The sequence below is a fragment of the Phaeodactylum tricornutum genome, chromosome 1, assembly GCF_000150955.2.
Source record: "Phaeodactylum tricornutum CCAP 1055/1 chromosome 1, whole genome shotgun sequence".
Taxonomy (NCBI): domain Eukaryota; phylum Bacillariophyta; class Bacillariophyceae; order Surirellales; family Neidiaceae; genus Phaeodactylum; species Phaeodactylum tricornutum.
In genome coordinates, this window is record NC_011669.1 from 351,578 (window position 1) to 362,908 (window position 11,331).

Sequence of the window (11,331 nt, forward strand, 5' to 3'; positions counted from 1 at the left end):
TATCGCAGGTTGTTCGTAATAACGCCCAACCTGTGTTTACCAAGTATTGTCGACACTGCGTTTCCCTGTTTTTCGTACGTACATTGGTTGTACTACGTAACAGATTAACAGTCTTGACAGCACGTCTATCCACTGCTGCTCATCCGCACAGTCGTTACTGGTAAACATCCCTTAAGTCTACTTAAGGCCGTTCTCAATTTTCCACGAGCTCCGTGAATTTTGAGAACTAATCGCTTACATCCATTCGTGTTGTATAAGTGTCAGAGGTATCACTTAAGGTGATATTTATCGGCTTGTGCGACACATTGTTTGAAAGCCGCTTCCCTACTTCCTCGCGTTAACTGGTACCGAGGACCCACTAGTACTGCTACAGGGTCTCGTCAGTAAGTTACTCGTGGCTTCCCTACTTCCTCGGAGTCGCCGGTGCCGAAACCCCCTTGGAGTCTTCAGGGCTTGTCGGCAGGGCCGCTTCGTGACTACGGGTTGCTCTAGTCAGGTGAGGTAGCCGAAGACCTCAGCCCTGATTCCGGTTGGGACGGACTTACTGCCCGGCTTAAAGCAGTGCGGGGGGGGGGTTAATCAAACCCTCGTCAGTCCTCGAGGACACTACCTACGGAGGTAGAAGTGAGTGTACCAGTGCTAGCTTCGTTCACTGGTGTAGGGTCATACTAACGAAGTCCGCTATAGTATACAGCGAAGGACCCGAATACATAAGTAGTAAATTTTCAAGAACCTCTGTATTGATTTGGCTTCACAGGCCACCATGGCACCTGCCACTCGGCAAATGACGGGCGGAGCGGTCTATGCGCACCTTTTGGATAACGTGCTTCTTCTTCCCCAAGGGCACCCTATTTGTCTCAGTTTTGCACAACAAGGATACGAATCGGCTGATGACCTCCTATGTATTTTTGAGAATGAACTTGAAACTCTTGAATTCATTCCTCTTGCCCCTGCTGACGGCCCCGAAACTACGGCACCGGTTGCCTTACTCATGGCACATTGACAGATCATCCGTCATTTCCTCCGGTGGCAAGCGTCCCTTGAGCGTCAAAAGGGAACTCCTTTGAAGAACTCCGAGCTTGCAGCCCTGAACAACAAAGACTTTGTCCTGTACCGCCGATCCGCTCTCGGCCAGGTCTCTTCGACTGTTGCTCCAATAGTCACAAACCCCAATGCTGCAATTCCCACCGCTAAAACTCGATCTGCTGTGGAAGATTTCAAGCGTGGGATCAAACGAGACAAAACCCATTACCCCGTGCTCAAAGACGACCGGTACTGGGATAATTTCTATCGATCCTTCGTCGTCACTGCCGTCTCCCATAACGTTGAGAAGGTACTTGACCCATCATACTTGCCTACTGATCCACTGGAAAAGTCGTTGTTTGAAGAACAAAACAAGTTTGTATACTCAGCCTTGGAGCATACACTTCAGACGGACATGGGCATAAATATCGTTCGAGAACATAGTTTTGATTTCAATGCCCAGGAAGTTTTCCGTAAAGTGGTCAAGCACTATACAGAGTCCGCCTCTGCAAAGATCAGCTCCTCTACCACTCTAGGATACCTGACCACGGCAAAGTATAGCTCATCATGGACTGGCACAGCGGAGGGATTTATCCTACACTGGAAGAATCATTTGCGTATATATAATGATACCGTCCCTACGGGTGAGCAGCTCCCACAACAGCTTTGTCTCAGTCTATTGGAGAATGCTGTCCATGATATACCCGAACTTCGTCAGGTTAAAATCACGGCAACTTTAGACTTAGCAAAAGGTGGCAGCCCTATTAGTTATGACGGTTATCTCAGTCTACTACTTGCATCAGCATCGCTCTATGACAATGGCAACAACCTATCTAATGCTTGTAGCAACAAGAACAAACGTCATGTTTATTCTACTGACTTAGTCTACCATCCAACTGACTTTGACAGCGATCTAGACGTAAGTTACGATATAGATGTGTCACCCACAGCAATCTATGAAGCCAATGCCCATGCACGCAACTCCGGTAATAGTGGCAATCGCAGTCGCAACGCAGCTAGCCCCAGAGACCGACCTTATATTCCCCGGGAAATGTGGAATCAACTCTCAGAGGATGCAAAAGCCATTCTCCAAGGCTTGTCTGCTCCTAGTAAGAGTACATTACCGGCCGCGCAACCTTTTTCACAGGTGCTACAAGCCAATACGCATAGCCATGGTAGCAGCGAAACCGCGGACACTTTCCATGATTGCGCACCGGAGACTGAGTTGTTGGCTCACCTTACTGACCGCGTCAGTCGTATGAACGATGGTGATATTCGTAAAGTCCTTGCAGCATCACGTGACAACGTCTCCCCACAACCAGGAGCGAGACCCAAATTCATGCAATCCAATATGCTACGTTATCAAGTCTCTCGGCATAATGTCAACGGTACCACTGCAGCTCTTGTCAATCGTGGTGCTAATGGCGGACTTGCCGGGGCGGACGTCATGGTGCTCAACAAAACAGGACGTTCCGCCAATATAACTGGTATTAATGATCACACATTGTCCGATTTGGATATTGTCACCGCTGCAGGATGTGTTGAATCCCATACCGGTCCTATCATTGTAATTATGCATCAGTATGCGTATCTTGGCACTGGTAAGACTATACATTCCAGTGCGCAACTCGAGCATTTCCATAACAACGTTGAAGACCGTTCACGTACAGTTGGTGGAGACCAGCGCATTGTGACCTTAGATGATTATATCATCCCCTTGCACATCCGCCAAGGTCTTCCATATATGGATATGAGGTGCCCAACAGATGCCGAATTTACCTCTCTCCCGCATGTGATATTGACCTCTGATGTCGATTGGGACCCGTCAGTCCTTGACAACGAGATTGATCTGGCCACCGATTGGTACGACACTGTACAGGATTTACCCCACTACCATATGTCGAACCGCGTTTTGACCACATGGGCAAATATCTCCATCGTCATATTTCGCTTTGTGACACTCGCCACCATGCCGTTGACTGTATCCTTCAATGTCAGCAGCATGAAATTCAGCGTAATGACCATGACTACGAAACCCTCCGTCCTTGTCTTGGTTGGGTATCCGCCGATACCGTTCGTAAGACTATACAGGCCACCACCCAGTATGCACGAGAGGTATACCACGCACCGTTACGCAAGCATTATAAGTCGCGCTTCCCGGCCTTAAATGTCCATCGGCGTAACGAGCCAGTTGCCACCAATACCATTTGGTCAGATACTCCTGCTGTTGATAGTGGTGCCAAATTTGCGCAACTTTTCGTGGGCCGCCGATCCCTTGTCACTGATGTTTATCCCATGAAAACCGACAAAGAATTTGTTAACGCTCTCGAAGACCATATTCGGTTTCGCGGCGCTATGGACAAGCTCATCAGCGACCGTGCACAGGTCGAGATTAGTAAAAAGGTCATGGATATCACCCGTGCTTACAACATTGACCAGTGGCAAAGCGAACCACACCACCAACACCAAAATTTTGCTGAACGTCGCATTGCCACTATCGAGGCTAACACCAACAACATTCTCAATCACACCGGTGCCCCTGACTCCACATGGCTTCTTTGTGTCACGTACGTGTGCTATGTATTCAATCATCTCGCCCATGAATCCTTGCACAACCGTACACCCTTAGAAGTCCTTACTGGTTCCACTCCTGATATCAGTGTTCTTCTTCAGTTCCATTTTTGGGAACCCGTCTATTATCGACTCGAAGATGCGACCTTTCCGTCTGATGGTACTGAACAAACGGGACGTTTCGTAGGCATTGCTGACTCCGTTGGCGATGCTCTTACTTATAAGATCCTCAACGATACTTCTAATAGAATCCTCTATCGTTCCAGCGTGCGCTCTGCAAACCTTCCCGGTGAAACCAACCTACGCCTTACATCACAGGATGGGGAGAATGGCCCTAAACCTATCAACTGTATCAAGTCTCGTCGAACCGAAAATCTAAATTCCTATGATTTAAAGGAGTTGCCTGGTTTCACCCCCGACGACCTCATCGGCCGTACGTTTCTCACTGACGCCCGTGATGATGGGGAGCGTTTTCAAGCCAAAATCACTCGTAAAATACTTGATCCGGACAAACCTTCTGATGTGCGTTTTCTTGTTGAAATTAACAACGGTGAACACGATGAAATTCTAGCCTACAACGAGATTCTAGACAAGCTCGAAACTGATCTAGATAAAGAACTCTGTGATTCGGATCGTCAGTGGCGTTTCAAAGACATTGTTGCCCATGAAGGACCATTGTCTTCACGTGACAAGAATTACAAAGGCTCTAGATACAACGTACTTGTCAACTGGGAGACTGGAGAGTCTACTTTCGAACCACTGGATGTTATAGCCGCCAATGATCCCGTCACCTGTTCCATCTATGCTAAAAGTCAAGGCCTACTAGATACACCCGGCTGGAAGCAGTTCAAACGCCTTGCAACTAGAGACAAACAAGTTCAACGGCTCGTTAAGCAAGCTCGTCAACACTCTGCGGAAAACGCTCCTACCTTCAAGTTTGGATATAAAATTCCTCGTGATCATAAGGACGCAGTTGCTATCGATACGTCTAACGGCAATACGAAATGGCAAGACGCAGAAAGTACTGAACGAACTCAACTACATGAGTACAACACATTCCTTGACAATGGTAAGGCCATCATATCTGGAAAGCTTGTAACAAATGCACCACAAGGCTATAAAAGGATTCGTGTTCACACCGTTTATGACGTAAAGCACGACGGTCGACACAAGGCAAGAATGGTTGCAGGAGGGCATCTTACACCCATACCTCCCAAGAGTGTATACTCTGGTGTTGTCTCGTTGCGTAGCCTTCGAATTGTTGTCTTTCTCGCCGAACTAAATCAACTCAAGCTATGGGGAGCCGACATAGGAAACGCATACCTGGAAGCCAAGACAAAAAAAAAGGTGTTTATTGTTGCAGGTCCGGAATTCGCGGACCTTGAAGGGCATGTACTAACTATCAACAAGGCGCTCTATGGACTCAGGAGCAGCGGGCTACGTTGGCACGAACGTTTTGCCAATACACTTCGTGATCTAGGTTTTACTGCCAGTAAGGCAGACTCTGATGTCTGGATGAGGGAAAACAACGGCGTTTATGAATACATTGCGGTCTATGTGGATGACATTGCAGTTGCTGCTCGTGAGCCCGAAGAAATCATACGTCAGCTTAAAGAGAAGTACAAGTACAGGCTGAAGGGAGTGGGACCCTTGGAATACCACCTTGGATGCACTTTTGAGCGCGACAAGGATGGCACGTTGTCTTACCATCCCAGGAAGTACATTGAACGCATGATGGCGCAGTATGAACGGATGTATGGCGAAAAGCCTAAGGTGTACGTGTCGCCCCTAGACAAAGGCGATCATCCAGAATTGGATTCAACCCCAGAGCTTGATGAAGACGGTATCAAGCAATATCAATCACTTATTGGTAGTTTGCAATGGTTGATCACGCTTGGTCGTTTCGACATAGCAACCGCGGTCATGAGCATGTCCAGATTCCGGGTGGCACCACGTGAAGGGCACCTTGACCGACTTAAACAAATGTACGGGTATGTCAGGAAGATGAAACATGAGGCAATCAGGGTCCGAATTGATGAGCCAGACTATTCCGGACTCCCGAGCAGCTCGCACGATTGGACAACCTCGGTGTATGGTAACGTCAAGGAACTACTCCCGCACAACTACTCCCGCACAATGCCCCACTTGCCCTCGGTAAACACGTCACTCTAACCAGTTATGTTGACGCAAACCTGTACCATGATATGATAACAGGACGATCGGTAACGGGTGTGTTGCACCTCATCAACAAGACACCCTTCGAGTGGTATTCGAAACGGCAAGCCACAGTCGAAACAGCTACGTACGGGTCTGAATTCGTTGCGGCACGTATAGCGGTTGAACAGATTATGGACGTTTGTACAACTCTACGTTTCCTCGGCGTTCCCATTCAGGGCAAGTCGGTACTTTTTGGTGACAACCAGTCAGTCATTGTAAGCTCGACGGAACCACAGTCGCCACTCAACAAGAGGCATAATACACTGTTGTACCATAGAGTGCGCGAAGCTATCGCTGCTGGAGTTGTCGATTTCCAGAAGATTGTGAGTGCCGAGAACGTCGCCGATGTCCTTAGTAAACATTGGGGCTTCCAGCAGGCTTGGCCAATCTTAAGACCGTTGTTGTTTTGGCAAGGTGACACCTCAAAATGTGAGGTAAAGGCTCCCAAGTCATCAAAGCAGGCCGATGGGGAGTGTCACGATGTATACCAAGACGACATGTATTCCGGACAAGTCCCACTTAAGGTAGGTGATGGAAGTGTGAGTCAAGGTGAAGATCGTGTTGGGATCGTGGCAATTATGTCGGCCTTATTGTACGACCCGATGTATACGCGGTACGATCGGGGTCGCACCATATTGGGAGCCGCAAGAGTCGGATATACGAACGAAGATTAGGGAACAGTCCCACAAATCATAATGCAAGGTACAGGTATGATTGGGTACTCGCTGAGTGATTCTGTGTGGGATTTATAGTGACGAGAGATATACTCTATGTGGGAGCAAGATTATCTGGCGCATGATAAGAGGTTGTTCATCTGAATGAACAGAACACTTCTCATGATCTAGTAGTAGAATAATCTTCCTCTCATTGTTTTAGAAAGTCATTGATCCAAATATTGCATTAGCATAGGTCCTCGTATCCGCTGTCTAACCCGTGGGGAGCGTCGTAAGCGAGTTGAGTTTTACAGTCCCTAGGCTCGCTTAGGTGTATCGCAGGTCGTTTGTAATAACGCCCAACCTGTGTTTACCAAGTATTGTCGACACTGCGTTTCCCTGTTTTTCGTACGTACATTGGTTGTACTACGTAACAATATTTTTAGCTTCCAAAGATAAGGGCATTGTTTTGAAACCAAAAGACGAGTTGTTTGAAGTCTATGTAGACACTGATTTTTCAGGCAATTGGAACCAAGAAGAGGCAAGTGATGACCTGGATACAGCTTGATCTAGAACTGGGTTTGTCATATTCTATGCAGGTTGTCCCATCACATGGCAATCAAACTACAGACCGAGATTTCATTATCAACAACAGAGTCTGAATTTGTGAGTCTGAGCAGGGCTTTACAAACGGTCATAAACATTGCAAAGCGGTCATGGGTTGGTCCCTTGCAGGTTCTTGATATACACTTTCATTGTCAAGAGGGAGTGTTACTTATTAACAAATTTAGGTGATGGAAGCGGAGAGACTTTCCATATGTATACAAATTCATGTTTTGTCATACACAAACAACTCTTCCTTATGACTCAAGTGACGGATGAACCTAACCAAGAAAACCAGGAGTCACAGTACACTAATAAAGGTCAAATATGAAGGGAGCCTTAATCAAGAAGGGTTCACAAAAGCATCATTTACATTTCAAAGGGATAACAAGAATCTCTCTACAAAGAATTACTTGAGATTGGCAAGAACTCCAATTCTAACATTGAATCTCACCACATTCATTTTCATACGTCAAGTTTCATAGATTTAGTATGGTTTCCAACAAGCAGGAAGCAGTATAGCTTATACATGCAATTAAACTATAATCTAGCAATTGAATGTGCTCAAATGTTAGATTGTTGTAAACACCCTAGTAAGTGGTGAAATACTACTTGATTCAAAGTATTTTTTTGAAAATAATTTGCTACAGTTCATGCATCTCTCAATGACATGGATGCTCACATCATTACCATCTTTGTCATTGCGAATTTGGTTGTGTACTTGCTTTATTTTTCATTTTTATGAACTGGCAATATTGAGATATTGGTTGTTTTGTATCTGGTCATTCAAGAGTAACATCTATTCTCCTCTATGCATTCACTTGTAGCACCTTTCACTGGACTACTTGTTTTTTTTGTTTTTAGTTTTGCTTGTGCTTTGCCAGTGACTGTGGTTGTGTGAGTCCCCCTCTGTTACACGTAGTTAGTTATTGGTGCAGTTTGATCTTTGGACTCACATAGCCCTAGTTGAGCGTTTCCATGCGGGCTCGTCTGTCGACGTACCCCACTGTTGGTTAACATCTATCCGTCGAATGTACTTTTTTTAAAACGCCATCGTCAAAACATGATATGGCTACCACTCAAGATCTCCTGCATCGCTGACATCGCATGATCATTCGGAAACCCTTTTGATCGATAAAGTCAGTAGTGATAGACTTGAAGAAAAATAAAAATCAAGATGGTCAACATTCGCCAGGCGAGCGTTCACGACCTTTTACAAATGCAGACTACCAACCTTTGGTGTTTACCAGAGAACTACCAGGTATGTAAGAAGGCCGGAAATATTCTCTTTCCATGTATGGTAAAGCGATTCTTACGAAATAGGAATTTATATACCTTATAGATGAAGTACTATTTTTATCATTTGTTGAGTTGGCCGCAGTTACTTTGGGTTGCTGAGGACTTTGACGGAAAGATAGTGGGATATGTTTTAGCCAAAATGGAAGAGGACGAACGTCAGCCCCGGCATGGGCATATAACTTCGCTTTCCGTATTACGAACACATCGTAAGAGAGGAATTGCAACTGCATTGATGCAACGGTCTCAGAAGGAAATGGCAGAGGTGTTCGAATCCGAATATGTCAGCCTTCATGTTCGAAAATCAAACCGTGCCGCTTTTCATTTGTACAGCGTGACTCTTCGCTACGAAGTGAACGACGTCGAAAAAGGCTACTATGCAGATGGTGAGGATGCCTACGATATGCGCTGTTATTTTGGCAGAGAAGAGAAAACGTCTTTGGACGAGCCAGTTGCGCTAATGAGCATTTCTGCTTCTTAAGAAGATGAGCAGTTTCCGCATCACCCGAAGGGACACATCATTACACGAGATTAATCTAAGCAAAACTCAGCTCAAGAAAGGCGATGTTCCAACAAGCGGTTGGTATGGCTCTTGTTGCAATGCAAAAAAGCTCAGAAAAAACTAGCTTTCCGACCTTTTACGTATTTCTTGGTAATTCGTAGAAGACGCGGCGACGACTCACTTTTAACCTCTTGTGACTGTCTCGCCCGTCGTCTACAATTAGTTGTTGCTGACTGTGACCAACAAACGGAGACTCTTTGCCCATGTCTTTCGTTTTACGTCGCAAAATGACAGTCGTGTGCTTCTCGGGATTGACTGTGAGTCGGTGTGACAGACTCTCGCAATCGAAAATGCTTCATAATACCCAATAGGGATACGGTTGTAAGTCATCACTCTAACTCTGTCGCGGTAAATGTGAAGATGTATTTCGAATATAGAATTGACAGTGAATGCCATGGATTGTGCGGGCTAAAAATGTGTGTTATATGCAAGAGTTTTGCGATGAAATTATCTAATCAAACTTTTTCATTGTAACAAGAGAAAAGGCTAGAGATGGAGCTATGGGCCGATTGTGTTTTGAAATCACGTACAAATACATACTGGTTCTACGTGTTACGTCCTCAACCCCACCTAAACTGGTACTGACTGTGAATTCGCGCGGAAATATATACGTGTAGTTGTGGGCACCAACCTATCTGAATCACTCCTAGTTATCCCTATCAGAATAGTCTATGGTGAATTTCATTGAAGTGAACCCGAGTCGATACAGCAAACCCTATCTAGAAAACGGGGATGATAAAGCAAAAAGAAAAGGCTTATTTGTAAATCGTGTAGATCCATCAATCGGTACTGGTAGAATCGATCCAGGAATGCTATTCAATATACTATCCTGTTTGTCGGGATTGTTCCATCAGAAATCGAGTAGAACTGGTACAGGCTCGACCGCCAGCTGTTTCTGTTCGAGAAAATCTTTTCATCAAACTGCTTCCTCACTCTGAAAAAGCTTTGGTTTCATTCCGGCCACAAATCTGAAAAGACATCTTTCATCGATCCCGGATCTCAACCACCATGGCTTCCATTATCAACATCATGAACACGGCTCCGCCGGACGATACGTCTAACAGGAAGCGTCTGATCCGCGATAGTCTCGTTGAGTTCTTGGCGACGACTGTCTTTGTATATGCCGGTACCCTGTCAGCTTTGTCAACCGTAAGTGGTTGCGACACATTTGGATACTCTCTTGCTCGAGTGAAAATTGCGCTCATACTCAATTTGACCTTTGACGTTCCTTCTCTTTCGTATCCTTTGTTGCGGCCCAGGGTCGCACGCTCGTTGGTCAGGGTGGTTCCGAGGATGTTGCACGAATCTTGCCCATTGCCATGTAAGTTATTTGAAGATCCGAAATGTCTCGTTGTTCTCTAGCTAGATTTGTGTGGTTCTGGTTTGACTTACTGTTAAGAATATGCGAGATCTCACTCTACGTCGAGAGGTACTATTTCCAGTCGACTGTAACACGATATGCTCTTTCATATGCTACCCTCGCGTGTGTTGTGCTTTGAGAATAGTCCCGCGGAATGACATCCTATCTATTTTATGATTGCAAAGCCTGGTCGAATTCGCCGGTTCTTTTCAGCCAATTTCATACTCTGCTACCATTACCTGTATCCTATGAAACTAACCACATTTTTGATATCTTTATTGTTTTACAGGTCTTTCGGCATTTCGATCCTGGCTCTGGCACACTCCATTGGTCACCTCACTGGTGGTCATATGAACCCAGGAGTAACCTTTTTGATGTTTCTACGTCGTCAAATCTCGGCCACCAAGATGGCATGCTACATGTTCTGCCAGTTTCTCGGTGCTCTTCTCGCGAGTTCGCTCGTTTGGGGGAGTACCGCCAAGCTCGAGAGCTTTGGCGATGCTGATTCTGTCACTCGACCTCCGTTTGACCTTGGATCAACTACGGTTGACGGAAGCATTTCTACCGGCAACGCGTTTCTGCTCGAGTTCATGGGTAGTTTCTTCTTCTACTTTGTGATCGCCCAGACTGCGCTCGATAAGCGTGGAATTGCCACCTCGATGTTTCCTGCCATTCCAATCGGGCTCATTTTGGTTGTCGTCCACATTTGCCTGATCCCTTTCACCGGATGTGGCGTCAACCCTGCTCGTACGTTTGGACCTTCTATGGTTGTGTGCATGGTCGGAGACCGCTGCTCGGATGTCGTCGGAAGCTGGTATTGGATCTACTATGTTGGACCTTTCCTTGCTGCATTTGCCGTCGCCGAAGTAACAATGTTGATTGACACGGATGTTGAAGGCGATCAGCAGGTTAGTGGAGACATGGGAGCCAAGCATCAGAAGGATGATACCGATGAGGAAAACGCCGCGCCTCAGGCCTGATTGTGGAGCGTCTCATTACGGGTCAGCGAGGGATTATATTAGGTAGTCGATGTTTTGCATATAAAG

General features: G+C 46.0%; 3 protein-coding genes across 3 annotated transcripts; all 3 read left to right on the top strand.

The window, feature by feature from the left end:
* Positions 1 to 701: 701 nt before the first annotated feature.
* On the top strand, positions 702 to 3,932 carry PHATRDRAFT_42537 (predicted protein; the record flags this gene model as incomplete). Its single annotated transcript, XM_002176530.1, has 4 exons — positions 702 to 979; positions 1,007 to 3,004; positions 3,025 to 3,883; positions 3,913 to 3,932. Exons 1-4 carry the CDS (start codon positions 764 to 766, stop codon positions 3,930 to 3,932), a joined length of 3,093 nt encoding a protein of 1,030 aa, XP_002176566.1. The 5' UTR covers positions 702 to 763.
* Positions 3,933 to 8,244: 4,312 nt separating this feature from the next.
* PHATRDRAFT_51345 (histone acetyltransferase) lies at positions 8,245 to 8,772 on the top strand (the record flags this gene model as incomplete). The annotated part of the gene is made up of 2 exons (XM_002176531.1): positions 8,245 to 8,328; positions 8,410 to 8,772. Coding segments are annotated over 2 exons (447 nt in total), but the record flags the coding sequence as incomplete, so codon positions are not given.
* A 1,133-nt stretch (positions 8,773 to 9,905) lies between these two features.
* PHATRDRAFT_42538 (predicted protein) lies at positions 9,906 to 11,265 on the top strand (the record flags this gene model as incomplete). The annotated part of the gene is made up of 3 exons (XM_002176532.1): positions 9,906 to 10,074; positions 10,185 to 10,246; positions 10,575 to 11,265. The coding sequence occupies exons 1-3, from the start codon at positions 9,934 to 9,936 to the stop codon at positions 11,263 to 11,265; spliced, it is 894 nt and encodes a 297-aa protein (XP_002176568.1). The 5' UTR covers positions 9,906 to 9,933.
* Positions 11,266 to 11,331: the final 66 nt, after the last annotated feature.